The sequence below is a fragment of the Cryptotermes secundus genome, unplaced genomic scaffold (assembly GCF_002891405.2).
Source record: "Cryptotermes secundus unplaced genomic scaffold, Csec_1.0 scaffold344, whole genome shotgun sequence".
Classification (NCBI taxonomy): domain Eukaryota; kingdom Metazoa; phylum Arthropoda; class Insecta; order Blattodea; family Kalotermitidae; genus Cryptotermes; species Cryptotermes secundus.
The window spans coordinates 1680168-1695267 of record NW_019742446.1 but is presented as its reverse complement, the minus strand read 5'-3'; the positions used below and the strand labels follow the sequence as shown (position 1 = coordinate 1695267).

The following is a 15100-nucleotide window of genomic DNA, read 5'->3' as shown; positions in this document are numbered from 1 at the left end:
TCACTAATATTTCAAACTCTGAAGATGAATTACAAGTCATCCTAATTGTTTGATAATATATGTGATGGGACATACCATGTAAAATATTGCGTAGTAAATGGATGCAAGAGACGTCATTGTGTTACACTAAATGCATCATACCATGAACGGTTCAGTCTGCAGAAGTATACGTAGCAATAGAGGCAATTTTTCACACCCTAATTTATATGCACAAATTAATCACTAAAGCTGACGCTGTTCAGTTAATGTACGTATTATGATGTCAATAATATTTAGTGTCGTGGCTATTTGAGAATGGAAAGACACTATGATTTAATGATCTTTTACTCTTTCACGAAGAGCCTATAGAAAATTTTCATCATCAAGACTAAGGAGATCACTAAACTGTTGTTTCCTTATTCACTACAGCATAAGGCACTTTATAAAAAAATAACTTATTATTATTTACGCACAGATTACTGTCTCATGAGGATAACTGAGGAGCTATTTCAAGGAAATTGTGCCTCCGGTCTAGAAAACAGAGATTAACGGCCGTGGGGATCCGTTGCGCTGAACACGCCACACCCTCTATCCGCAAAATACTGACACTAACTTCGCTTGGTCGGTATAGTTCGCTTGCGGACTAAGGGCCAAGGAGATTTTTTAATAACAATAAATTAGTCTAAGTTCTTTCGATTAGAAGCTAACTCCTCTGAAGGAGACCAAGTGCTTCTTCTTACGTTATACATACGTACATCACGAAGCTGGAGATTAGTATTATGCACGGTAAGTGTGGCGAGGAGAATGCTAAGGATGACTGTGTGAAATGCACGTACTTAATTTAATGTCGAAAGAATTACAGAACGACATTTGTTTTATTAACGTTGAGCGGACTAAGTAATCAATGGACTAATATCAACGAATTAAATGCGGTGTCATGCTCAACTACAGACTGTGCACTAAGGTTATGCTATATTTTCCTTCATTTTTCATATACACAAGACAAATCTTGCACCTTTCACGCTCGTAAGCTTGCAATATCCAGATATTAATCTTGGTACAGAAATTTCCCAGTAGTTTGTAATGAGGAACCAATGTGATACAACTTTGAAAGATTTGAGGTTTTCACTGCGGTGACTGTGAAGACTGACTTCTTCTGGGATGTGTGGTCGTGTATGTATATAGTATAAACCGACGTTTCGGAGGAACGTAAGATATACACGGCTCCACATCCCAGAAGACGACATTCTTGATATAACGTTGTTTAAATTCCAACTCGCTTGAGCGAATAAAAGTAATCTGATTATAAATGGTTCTGATAATGGTGTACATCACTAGGGATTTTTCGGTTCTTGGACTCTGTCCATCGTCCATTGTTCTAAAGAACACAACTTACAATGACCGTGGCTACCTCTTTGTAACGCGGAGTCTGAGTCTCCGTTTCCCTCGCCCGAGAACGGAAATAAATTCATTTTATGGAACGCTGTGTTCTTCAGAATTCAGGGCGATGGGCAAAGTCCAAAAAGGCAGCGATCCGAGTATGAGTTTAAAAATTGATCTCAATGAAGAGTACACAATTTATAAATCGAGAATTATTTTCTAGATCCTCAAAATGATCATGAATATCTCCCTGTGTTTGTCAGTTCTAAGTAATTCAGTGGTAATGACTTAGTTTTAATTTACGTAGTATATTAGGTTTAGAAAAATTAATCGTTAGTCATTCAACTAGTTTTAATTGTAATTAAGCTCTGGGTTACCCAGTATTTAATTAATAAAAAAAGGTCTGGTGAATAAAAAAAAATATGCCAGGAACCGAACCTAACAGTGGAGTTGGGGTCAAATACTTCCACTGTAACCCTGCGAGTCGTAAGAGGCGACGAAAAGGGAACCTAGTGGCGGGGGAATAACTGAGCCACCCTCTTAAATACGGGGAACTGGTCCTCCAAGTTGGGGGAGTATCAAATATGTGTTAGTAAAATATGGTCATGAGTCCCGTGGAACTCTAAGTTAAGAATGACTGCGCTGACGAGAACCCACAACAATTGTAAGAGACAGACTCCTCTTATCAGAGAGGATGTTAAACGAGGACTAAGATTGCAAGTATTCAATTGGGAAACTAACTTACTGGCTGAGTTTCAAGAGGCTTAACGTCAAGTAGAACTGATTGCCAGTAAGCCGCCAGTCACAAAGTAAGTCCGACTCTGGCTCTGATTTTGACATTGAGTTCTGAGCCGGAAATGAGTGCCAGCCCATGATAGAGAGTGGTGGCCAGTAGTGACCAGACACTGCTAGGCAGCCAATGGCAAGGAGGTGGGCCATGAAGAGCTATGAGACTTTCAGCACTCGATAAGGACGTGAACACGGAAGCTGAGGAAAATGCGTAGTTGGGAGCAGTTACCAGACAACGCCTAGTGAAGCCAGAAACGACTTAATGCTTGTTGTAGCTAACTGTAAGGTGTGTACATTTTCGAAACGATTATAATTACTAGGAGTTACATTTTATAAGAGTCTATTTATTATAATTGCTTACTCCCCAACCAGTTCAATTTCTGACAACAGTTATCACGTGTTACGTGATTAAAGGCAGTATTTTGATTGGTTTCTGTTTTCGTTTATACTTATTGGACTAACACAATAAATAATAAGATCGGGAAAGAACAATACGTACAGAATTTCACATAATTTCCACGTGGGTTCTTTGTATTTTAGTATTCTGAATTTGCATTCGGCTGTATATACAATTCATTTCGCTATAGTTACTTTGGGTTCTGTCGATAATACAGCTATTGTTGTTAACACGATTCCTGCTGTTAATACGGTACATGTTTCCTATGGTTTCCAGCACGTTGCGCAAAGAAAGAATAAAAATCAGAGTTCAACATCTATAGAGCGACTATCCGTGCTGTTCAGTTCATCAAACAGAAGCGTGCAGTCGAGGGAACTGATATAGCAGAAACACTGTTTACCTAGTGGAAGTGCTCAATCCCGCTGTTCGTCCGTTTCCTGACCATTCTGAATCAAGTTTCTCCTGTCTTTCCTTAGTTTGCCTTGGGGAATATCAAAATAGTACCATTTTCTCGGACGTGACACCGCGCAGAATGGTAGAAGTTTACCGATCTATCGGAGGGACAAATGTCTTCCATTTTCAATGTCGAAAAGTAATTCGAATAAGTAAGCAAATAACATACAGACATAGGGGCATCAGGTTCCTCCGAAACTTGGTACATAGCCAGTAAATTAAGCTGAGATACATTTCACAAGGCAGTAATTCCCATATAAATGAATCTCTTTTCAACATTTTATGTCTCATGGATATGGTATTCACAACAACTGTGATATGAACCAAGAGATGATTGTTTATATAAATTAATCCCATAAGGATGTCGTAGCTCTAATGGGGCTGAATTCTGCTGTAGTCGAAGCAGAGACTGATTTTCTGGAGTCACATTGCTAAACAAGTTGATATTTATGTAAGTTTTGAGGTTTTCACGGCGATGACTATGAAGAAAGTCGTCTTCTGGGTTTTGGCGCCGTGTTTTCTTCGTTTTGGCCGACTTTTCGGAGGAACGTATCGCCTCCTGCTACTGCTCTCTGCATTCCAAACCATTCTCCTGCTCTGAAGATGGAGACGATACGTTCCTCCGAAACGTCGGCCAAAACGAAGAATACACGGCGCCAAAACCCAGAAGACGACTTTCTTCAAGTTGATATTTAAATTTAATGAGCTGCTTTAGCCCGAAGGACGGACATCTTAATCATCTCAATAGAAAATTCATTCTGTTCTCGTCTATGACGCAATATCTAATTTGTTTTTGTATTGTCACATCATGCATTTTATCTGTATAAAAATTAGGATTATGATATTCCTGGAAATTCATCGTCAGAGATAACACTGTCAAAATGAAACAAATATAATTTTCTAGTGCTTAGAATAAGAAATAACTCCTTTGCATGGCATCAGTCACTTTGGTGTAAGGAATATTAAAGGAAACTTCCGACTACGAATTGGAGTGTCCAAGGATTTAGGCCTGTTAAAACTATCCGGTACTTTTTAAATAATGAGATATTTCACTGTTTCTTGAAAGCGTAACTTGTATGACGTCTGTAGGCCGGATATGCTGACTCGGATTTCTCCAGATGATTATTAAAAAATTATACTGAAAATGTCGACGCATTTATTCTAAGTTGTTATTCATAACAGCTCTCACATAATCGATCTAAATAACCTAAATAGTTAATCGTCACTAATTATCCCTAGAAAGAGCAAATTATTATGGTATTAAATAAGAAATGAGAATTAAAGCAAAGACCATAATCTAACACTCGTTCATTCGACCCAAATTTTATCATGAACATGTGGATATGGTCAAGTGATTGGTTAGAGCGTGCCATGTTTGGGATAAAAGCAATGTGCAATCAGAATTACTGGGTTTTGGACTTCGTCCATTGTCAGTTATTCCTAGAATATCGGCAGAACCATTCAGAATACAGAAGTAACATGTAACGTGAATGAACAGCTGAACATCTCACGTTATCTACAAAATGCTAATTCTACGCCAACTTGCAAGGTTATTAACTGGATGTATGGATTCTAATTAGAAGGATAAAATGTAATAACGCAATAAAATAAATGAGAAAATTATATATTATATATTGTACATAAGGTACTGATGTAATTATCTCTTCCAATATAATTTACCCATATACTGTCATGTATTTAGGAGTGTGTGGTTATAGACGGGGTAAGGATTGGTGAATTGGATTTAATGACCACATGTATGCAACGCTCTGATCTACATTTTACAATTCACTGACACACACACACACAGACTAGTGTCCTTAGTAATTAATTACAGTCTCCACTACCCGTTTCCTGGCAACGGCCTTACCGATGGAGATTTTTTATCTTCCGTGCTCAAGTAGTTACTGTCCGGCGAATATTTCACAACTGTAATTTTAAAGCCAAAATAAAAGTTACCTAACGACTGGCGGTTTAGCTCCAGTCATTTCGTCTTGACGTCCCCTTGAGACTCACGACAGAGATTTTTTCAGCTAAACCCTTGCGGTAATAGTCCTTACATAACATTTTCTGTGATGAGAAAATGGGTTTCTTTCTTATGAATATGCTTGGCCTTTCGCGCTTATAGCAGGTTATTGAAAATTCTTTCTGTTGCACTCTATACGAGTCCTCTTTCAATACAGGCGTTGCAAAGAAGAATGGTAGACCACCAAATATAACAAACTTTTAATGCTGAGTTAATAAAATCACCTTGCATGTTTCGGCCCTGTACAACCCCCAGAGGCTCGTACTTGTGTAATAAATGGAGACTACATACATGTAAATTTAAAATTATGTTCAAAAGTCTCAACGAGCTTAAAATCATGTTAGATACATTTCTTCTGACTAAAGAAAAGGTTCTAGTATTTCATACTTTGGCGTATAGACCCGTTGCTAGGCAACGACCTCGAAACAAACGACGAATACAGCTGTTGCGATTCAATAGGCGATTAAAGAAAGGGCCGTTTCTGAGCAAATGTTCGTAAATACTTTCCTGGAGAAACAAGCAGGCAACCACAGAGGAACGGCGTTTTTGGTATGGTCCATGCAAAGTGGTTACAAAGGAAAGAGTTGGTGCTGTGCAGTCAGTGAGGGTTGGCAGTTCAGCTGAGCTCTGCAAAGGAAGCTGAGAAGTGATGGCGCTAGAGTCGAGTGAGTTGAGTTGAATTCTGCACAAGCGACTGTGAAGATAGAACCTGAGCTCGGGAAACCGAAGGATCTCTACTTTAGAAGCCTTTGCTAGGGAAAATCTAGTGAAGACTGAGAAAACTTAGCGTGTACCAGTGACTTGTAATATGTAATCAGCGATAAGGCTGTAATTACTTGTAGTTCAAAGTGGTATATGTAAATGGTCAACAAATCCATTCACCAATCCAGACCCCGTCTACAGTCACACACACATATGTGACAGTATTGTAGCTGTCTTCAGGAATGTGTCATTGAGCTATTTTTACATTTGCTTCATATTAAGTGTTCAGTAGTGGTTTTTTGGTAGTTTCCTTGTGTTTCTTGCTACTGTTTGTGCTGGTGATGTGAAGGTCTTCTTCTTTAACAATTAATGTAAAGCGTAACGGCCGAGATGCCCCATTACAGGATAAGTTGGGGTAAACCCTCGCTAATACGGTTACAGTTAATCCGAATCGAAATAAAAAAAAATTCTGTTCACAGTTGAGTACATACTTTAAAAGACGCATGAAATTTAGGAAGACAGATGAGTCAATTGTCTGTTCAGACAAAACCTGACAAGTTTCTTCAAACCTGCATTATTACGTTCAAAATCAAGTACAACTTATGGGTGTTCTCTCGATGAATAAATGTATTGTCTATTTATAGTTCTTAAATAAAGGCTCCAACAGTGATATTATTTTATTTATTTGTGTTCTAAATTTTTTCTTTTAGAGCTACATTCTGCTTCACTAATCGGGATTATCGCTTGATCCTGGTGACCACCACCCCAGTTACTCTAGATTAACAAGAGTTTATTGTACTGATATTTCAATGAAAATATGTAGGTACTTAATGTCAATACGTACTTTCATTTTGCACAAAGGAAGGGAAGAAGCCATAGCGGTTCTGTTCGAAAACAATATTTTAAGTCAACTTCGAAAAAATGTGGGCTTTATATAAATATGAGTTGTCGAACGAATGTAAACATGAACTCTTCTACTGGGAACAGTCAATAGCACGCGCACACACACTTCGGGAAGATTTAGGAAGGCAACACAAGTTAATGGCAATACTAGCTTCACTGGATACTTCCCAAACAACAAACAGCTATGTTTCTATATGTATAATATAAACTCCGTCGAAAATGCGACAGTTTATTGTAGTTCTTGTCACCCTTCTTTCACACTACATGTTTCGGCCGCAATCGGCCATCATCAGGTGTATTTTACTTCACGTAGCTGTCATACTGCACTCAATATTAACATTTAAACTCCAAATTTACAATTGTTCATTGCTCTGTCGCCAATGGGAACTCGATATTCCAGAACGTGCTTTGTCGATTTTTATATTTAAAATCTTTATTAATATTCACGCGTCGATTGGTTTAAGTGTTTTTTAATTTCGCAATTTAGTTTAAAATTTTAAAATTTAAATTTTAAATTTAAATCAACATTATAGAAATTCCTTCTCTAAGCTTATATGTGCTGCAGCGGCTACCTCTTGCTTTCAGCACAGCTCACGTGTTATTTTGTGCAGGTTCTCTATGTGTATGCCACTGCTTTCTTTAATACGTTTGCTCAAATGTAATGAGCAAACGTATTAAAGAAAAGCAGTGGCACAAGGAACTTTAAAAAAAAGCAGAGTGAGACTGTCTGGCCGTCAGGACGGAGAACAAAACGAAAACTCGGTGTCACGTTTGTTTCGGGCACGAACTTCTGAAGTGAGGCAAGTCACCGAAGCTCTAAGATTATCCTCTGTACATCGGATCAAACCTGCTTTGGGGAATAGAAAACAGGCTTACTACTGAATGTCAATATTCTTCTCTAAGGTTGCACAGTGAGATTGGCTGTATTATTTCAAACCAGAATTAAATTAAAAAATGTAATAAGTTTCGGATCCCTTTGTCTGTAAATAGAGCGGTGTTAATGCAATTAGTAAAGTAAGAGCGTTGGGGATAGACGGCCGGAATTCGATTCTCTTCGTGGCACATGGGATTATTTTTTGCTTCAACGTCAAACATGATGACTGGCCTCATCTGATTTGCTACAAAAGTAGGTAACAATTTACATCTGAGGGATGAGGTGGCGGGGTAGAGGGCTGATTACTTCTCTCGGTCTAGAATGAAAGGAAATGTACGTACAGTTCCTGTGTGAGGCATTTCCCCTGGTGCTCAGGAGCAGCGTAACTTCGCATTTAATATCACTTAATGCACGGTTCGTTCAGTTACTGAAGAAGAAAATCGGACGAAGGTCAGGTTATCTCCTTATTCAATTTCATACCATCAACAAGAAGTTCTTGAGAGAAATAATCCTCAGTTTCCTTCGATACGACACTGACGGCACAGAAAACGAATACTCCAACAATTCTTCTATTGTTACCTGTATCCATTGCCGCGGCAACATGTTTACCCAGCCGCTGACTAGCTACGTTAAGGGAGGGGGGCTGTACATACGCGCACATCGTGATGGGCTCAGGTGCCATAACATACATACTAATTTTCATAAAGACTGGTTCAGGCATTCAACAATTGATAGGGGGATACACATACGGACACGCAGACAACAAGGTGATCTCACTCATAATTCTAATTTCATTTTTTATAATTAAGGAAAACAACAAAGAAACAAAAACTCCGTGGTCTGTAGTCCGTAAGCGAATTATACCGACCGAGTGATTTTAGCGGATATAGGGTGTCGCGTGGTCAGCGCAATGAATCCCTACGGAAGTTAATTTCGGATTTATAGACCGGAGCCGCCATTTCTTTGAAATAGCTCCTCAATTATCCTCACGAGGCTAAGTGGATCCCGTTCCAGACCCATTACTTCTCAGAAAATCTGGTAGTGATGGGAATCAAACCCGGGACCTTTGGATTTGTAGCCAGGAACTCTGACCACTACACCACAGAGGCGGTGGTATAAATAAGGAAGGTATGATAAAATATTTGAACTCGTGAAATTTTGTACGGGGGTCATTCATTCTCCTAAGCCAGTGTTTGCAGCGAAGAACGTCAATTAATTTAAGGACAGCTCGAAGTTTCTGCTTGTTCTTTCCCTTTGACGGAGCTCGTTGAGAAAACAATTAGCTTTCAAAATGGAGGAAAATTCTTCTTGAAGAGCTGAGAGTCTCTAAACAAGTGAAGATATTCTCTGTCCTTTACGGGACCCGGGAGTTCACTACCATCTTCAGAAGGACTCACTCCTAGTCACCATCATGTGCCAGATGAAACCATTCTCCAAACTACGCCTCAGCACCCCAGCTGCGCTTTTCGCTTCAGGTTTCCAGATTACAATTTTGTATATATTTTCCATTTCCACCATGTGTGCTGGAAATTCAGCCGACCTAATTTTCCTTGATCTAATCACCCTACTTATATTTGGTACTTATATCAAATTTCATAAGGTGATTGGCGATTTTATTTATTTAAATCAGTACAAATTCTGTATTGATATATTATGTGTTGGTTATCTACTACATGTTTCGGCCTTTCGGATATCATCAGGTATGCAGTATATAATATACAGGTATATAAAAGCAAAGTAAGTATAGCTCTCCCTGACACAGGCCGTGAAGGCCCATAGGGTTGTGAGACGTTAAGGGTCCCACATTATCTTGACAATCGGCTAAGAGATGGCGGTCTATAGGTATACAATATTTATAAAGTGGTAGGTTATGGTTATGTTTGCTAGGGAATGAGTAGATAAGTCCAGCAAGTGCAACGGTTTAGTATGAAAAACTCTCTGCATGTTTCGGCCACTACTAGCCATAATCTGGTTCTGTATGGGTGTGGCACTTGGTCTCTGATATTAAAGGAGGAACATAGACTGAGGGTGTTTGAGAACAGGGTGTTAAAGAGAATATTTGGACCGAAGAGAGATGAAGTGTCAGGAGGTTGGAGAAAACTGCATAATGAGGACCTTTGTAACTTGTACCCTTCTGCGAGTATAATTAGAATGATCAAGTCAAGGAGGATGAGATGGGAAGGGCATGTAGCATGAATAAGGGAGAAGAAGAATGCATATAGGATATTTGTGGAAAAACCAGAATATTAGAATGGATCTTAGAGAGATAGGATGGGATGGTATGGATTGGATTGATCTGGCTCGGGATAGGGATCAGTGAATGGTTCTTGTGAACGCGGTAATGAACCCTCGGGTTCCATAAAATGCTGGGAAATTCTTGAGTTGCTGCAGAATTGGCAGCTCCTCAAGAAGGGCTCAGCTCCATCAGTAAGTAAGTAAGTAAGTAAGTAAGTAAGTAAGTAAGTGCTGGCCATAATCAGAAAGCATAGTCGCTTATTTGCTGATTTCATCGTGTGATTGTGTGTTGAACGTACCGCATTTAGCGAGAACGTCTGATTTTATGTCCGGTAAATTTTCCGCCCCCTCGTTGGTGTCTCCACCTTATCGTGGTGAGGGGGTTTGAGTATGCCAAGGACCCTGAGAGCTATACCAGCGGTAGCGTAACTGGCAGGGCCTCCCTTGCTGGACAGGTCAAAGGGTAGGCATCAGACGAAGAGAGACACCAAAAACCAAAAACTGATGCCGGAAGCAGCGTCATCAGCAGCGACTTGAAGCACAGAACAAATGATGCTCGAGATGGTTCAAGTTCGTATAGCAACAGGCGTGACCAGAGTGGTTTGAACGGCTGTTGTACTGCGATGTGGAAAGCAAATGGAAAAACTACCACATTATCACTTTTCCTGGACAGTCTCTTTCCAAAAACAGAAGATCACATTAAGTGGAGGAACTGTTTTGGAAGAGACTGTGGACCTGTCATCTGACAGTTACTGATCAATCAATCAAATTTTCCGATCTTTATATGTTCAGAAATCTACGTCACTGAATCGTATAATTATCCAACCTATTATTAATGTATTATCATAAATTCTGATTAACCGGAAAATTATGCTAACAGCCATATGAGGAAGGAATTATATGTAATAAAGTAGGCATAATAGTGATGAATACCGACTTGTGTTGGGGAACGCCTTGCAGTCTGGCAAACATTTACAGAAATCTCAGAGGAACTTAATGCATCTATCTTCAGACTCTTAATATTCACCGCCGTGAGAACCAAGTCTCTCTCAGACGCTGAGCTCACAGAGATACTTATCGTATTGTATCTAATATCCCAGGTAAGTTTGTTATAAAGATATTCTGCGAATGAAGATATTAAACGGGATGTATATAAATAATGAGGGTCGATGTCCGAAACGTCAACAGAATACACAGCCTTATTTCCAGATGATAAAACTCTTCATGCTCTGGATTATTATATTTTCAGCGAACAAAGTTTTTATAGCCCTGAAATTATGAAGAGTATTTCAACTCGCTCGAGACAATTTGCTGAAACTAAGTACGACAAGAGCGCCATCAACCCGCAGACGCGGAACTCATAACAACGATGCTTGGCTCTTTACAAAACTTTCACATCCATTCTTAAAGACCCAGAAGTTTTTGTTCCCGTATTTTCCAAACTACAACATAAGATAGCTGCGAATTCAGAGTGACCTAGTTGCAAAGTGATAAGCTGACATCTTGTCAGAAAATCTAAATTAGGCTGGTGTAAAGCTACGTCATATTTTATTAGAATGTTGATAGAACATTATTCGTGAGGTGTTCGAATGAAAATCTTAGCAGACCTACCCACATTCACGGCGAATCTAAGAGTGTAACTAATTTGACAGATTTTAACCTATGCACATTATTATACTAGAAAGCAGACCACAGTGGCCGCGCGCTTCAAGGCATGAACAGTCTTCACCTGCTAGAACATTGCAGTCTTGGGTTCGAATCCCAATCTAGGCATGGATGTCTGTGTGCGTTTCTTCTGTGTTTTTGTTGTTCTGTGTATAGGTAGAGGCCTAAGAACGGGCTCATCTTCCCTCCAAGGATTCCTCCTCCTATGTATAGTGTTAAGAAATTGAAAAGCGGCCAAGGACAATAAAAGACTGTAGAGTCACAGATACATAGATTTGGAGAAAACCATCAATTACTGTCGTTCACGTGTCCACAGTATATCTAATAAAAAGAAACCACAGACCGGATCCTTCCCTTTTTCAGTTAAATCAATTTTCTATGCTCACGAATTCCTAATCGAAGTTCCGTTTTAATCTTATACTTCTATTCCCAACTAGGCATTCCACCTAGTTCGAGTTTGTATGTTCTTCCAACCATAATTTATATTTTTAGGTAGATATGGAAAATAACATAATCATTATTTATTAGCCCCGTCATTTCTGCCTGTCCGCTTGTGAGAACTCAAAATAGAGACATATTTTTAGTGGAATTATGAGAGGCAGACTTGGGTTAAATGCTGATGGAATGTTTAAATTTTTGTTTCGGTTTAGGAGTTATTTGATTTAAGTATCAAAATATTTTTAGAAAATATTCTTGATTTTTACCACATGAATAAATAATCATATATTCTACGCATATACGCAGTTACGTTACATTGTTATACACTGTATGAATTTGATTTCAATTAATTTTAGGGGTCATTAATAGGGGACTCTCACTTCATGTTCCATAGAGAACATTTCTTTAAAATTCACATTTGTGTATAAAATGCGCTTGTTTTCCACTCATACACCATTTTCACAAATTCCAGTTGCTTACAGACTATACATACCTACTGAGCATGCGCCAGAAGAGAACGTTTTTCATCCATTGTTTTCACAATGAGATGCAGAGTATGAAATGGCTCTCATTGACGGCAGACATTTGTACGGCGTACACGAAAATCTCTTTTTAACGTCACCCAAAAGATATATTTGTTTCTTCTTCTCTCTTGTGTTTTTGACATATCAACCTCCATTTTATAATAATCTTAACAACACTAGGTATTGAAGAAAACGGAAATCCTGTAGCACACCAAGAAAGGCCACATATAGTTCTTTCATACACGTAATATATGGCTTAACTGAGGAGACTAACACTTTACGCTTGGCTTTCACGTGTTCAATATTCTTGAACATTCTGGGTGACGACTTTCCTTTACTTGTTAATGAAGATAATAGTTTTGATCTGGAATGACAAGGCGTCGAGTGCAAACAAACTTAACGTACACAATACAATTGTTTATATTGCCTTAAAAGTTTCGGACCTTCTGGGCTATCTTCGAAGGCTTAATAGTAAAATAAACTTGATTCACAATTATTAAGGAACTTAGTATAACAAATTATGAAGTCATAATAAGCAGAATGAAAAAGTATCAATCAGAAGACACAACAAGGACGAAACCTTTGTACTGATAATATTTAAATTTCTAAAAATTCAAAGTAGTTTGCCATTAAGGATGTAGAACTTATTATACTAATATCATCGGAAACTATAAGGCAAGATTCATTTACTGTCTAGCCTCTGAGGATGTAGCTAAGAGTCTAAAACATATAAGACAATTAAATGTTTGGATTATTTGTATTAATGTGGTTTACACTGGACTGATTTTCGTTCCAAATTTAACACAAGAGTAACGGCGAAAACGCCTAATGTTAGGAGATTTGAATTTAAATACTTAATCTTTTAACATTATAGAAAGAAATCACAAAACAATTATTTTTATCATCTGACGCTAGATTCTGAAAATTTCCGTTCTTTCCCAAGTATAACTACAGATATAAGGATTTTCTATTGTAGCATGTAGCTATATACAGCTCACTGAATTTGAGATCAGTTTCACGTGAGCATATTCTTTGCACATTGTTCTACTGTTATAAATACGACAACTTTTCTTCTATAAAAGAGAATATGAAAGAAGATAAATTTTACTGTAATTAATTTTCGGATTTACGGTTTAGAATATGCAAGTAAATCCACAGTTTCTTACTGCAGAAGAGGAGCAAGAAGAAGCTGTTACTACTTCCCTTCTCATCTTANCTCGTGTTCGTGCTCGCCAGGCTTGTGCTCGTCGAGAGACTCGTCTGGTTTTTACTTGTGCTCGTAAATCTTCGTCCAAATTACTTCAGTTGCTCGCCAGGCTTCGGCGCGTGAGGAACCGTATATTTACTCGTAGTGTGTATAGGCTTTAGTCGTATTTTAATTTATTGGCTACAGTTTTTACACTAAAAATTTAAAATTTGCTTGTATCGTGACTTGTCATACCGTCCACATTACTCGCGAGTATAGCGAGTCACATGACTACGAGCACGAGCACAAGTAATGTGGACGCGCCTTTAGAGGCAGAGTCGATCCAAGAGTCATAGTGCGGCTGGCAGCATTAGGTAACTCGAAGAATCCAATAACCTCATTGCGAATCGAGCACCTAGCCTTCCAGCTTGTAGCACGGTGCCTCAACCAACTACGCTACCGCTCAAAACGCCACTCTTATGACTGACCCCTACAGTTCTCCATTTTCCTGACAATGACATGCAGAAAAAAGGCTGCTAATGTGAAATCAGGGACTACAATACGAAAGAAAAAGGTGTAACCAAAAGCTAAGATCCTAACGATACGCTGGACTGGAATCAGTTGCCTTAACCATACGACAGGAGCAGAGCAACGGGGGGAGAAAAGCGCGACATTGTACGAAAATGCTGTATAGAGCTACTTAACTGCGTTTCTGCCACCCACGCAACTGTTCCAAGCTCTCTAACGAGCATATAGTCGCAGTGGGAACGAATAAATAGAAACCACAGACTCAGAATATTACTGCAAGAGTTGCGTAGAATGTTCAGACATAGCTAAATATCGCAGTCATTAGGTACAGGGCGCTAAAACACAGGATTGTGTCTGGCTGTCTAACTTCCCGTCCGTCTGTCTGTCTGTCTATCTATCTATCTGTCTATCTGTCTGTCTGTCTGTTTGTCTGTCTATCTATCTATCTATCTATCTATCTATCTATCTATCTATCTATCTATCTATCTATCTATCTATCTATCTATTCCTGTTCCTGGAACGCAGGGTATTCGTGAGAAGCTCGTTTCACTTCAGTTTCTTAATCTTAGATAGTCCATAGGACTCCTTGAACGGGGAAAGACTGTATATAAGATTATCATAAATATTGTTTTGTTTGATAGAATGTTGCAGGTTTTATGACAAAACACCTGACCATATTTGGTCCAGACGCATGAAACTAGTACTTGCTGACCACTGTTACGACTACTCACCAGAGAGTAGCGAGGTTCATTCTGGTAGATGGTGCCCACCCGTGTCCAATTGAACTCCTGCAGCAACTTGAGGCGTGGAGCGTTGAATGCGTTTTCACTTGGCACCACGCGGAAGAAGTTTGGGAAGTGCTGCTTCGTGAACATCGGGTGCGTGTCCGCATATGACAGCTGCAACCAAAACATCCTATTACCACATATTCCGACATCAGCACTGACACCACGCAACACAAAGAACACACAGAGGAGGCATGAACACAAAATCACTCACGCTGGATTTCGGTTTCTTAAGG

General features: G+C 39.0%; 1 protein-coding gene across 3 annotated transcripts in view; it reads right to left on the bottom strand.

Annotated features, from left to right (window-relative positions):
• The window catches only part of LOC111873177 (gamma-aminobutyric acid type B receptor subunit 2), a 691722-nt gene that overhangs the window by 139706 nt on the left and 536916 nt on the right, over positions 1-15100 (bottom strand). For all 3 annotated transcript variants that reach the window (XM_023867674.2, XM_033754991.1, XM_033754992.1), the window contains exon 4: positions 14811-14978. In XM_023867674.2, the coding sequence (XP_023723442.1) occupies positions 14811-14978 (168 nt within the window). The remainder of the gene's footprint in view (positions 1-14810; positions 14979-15100) is intronic.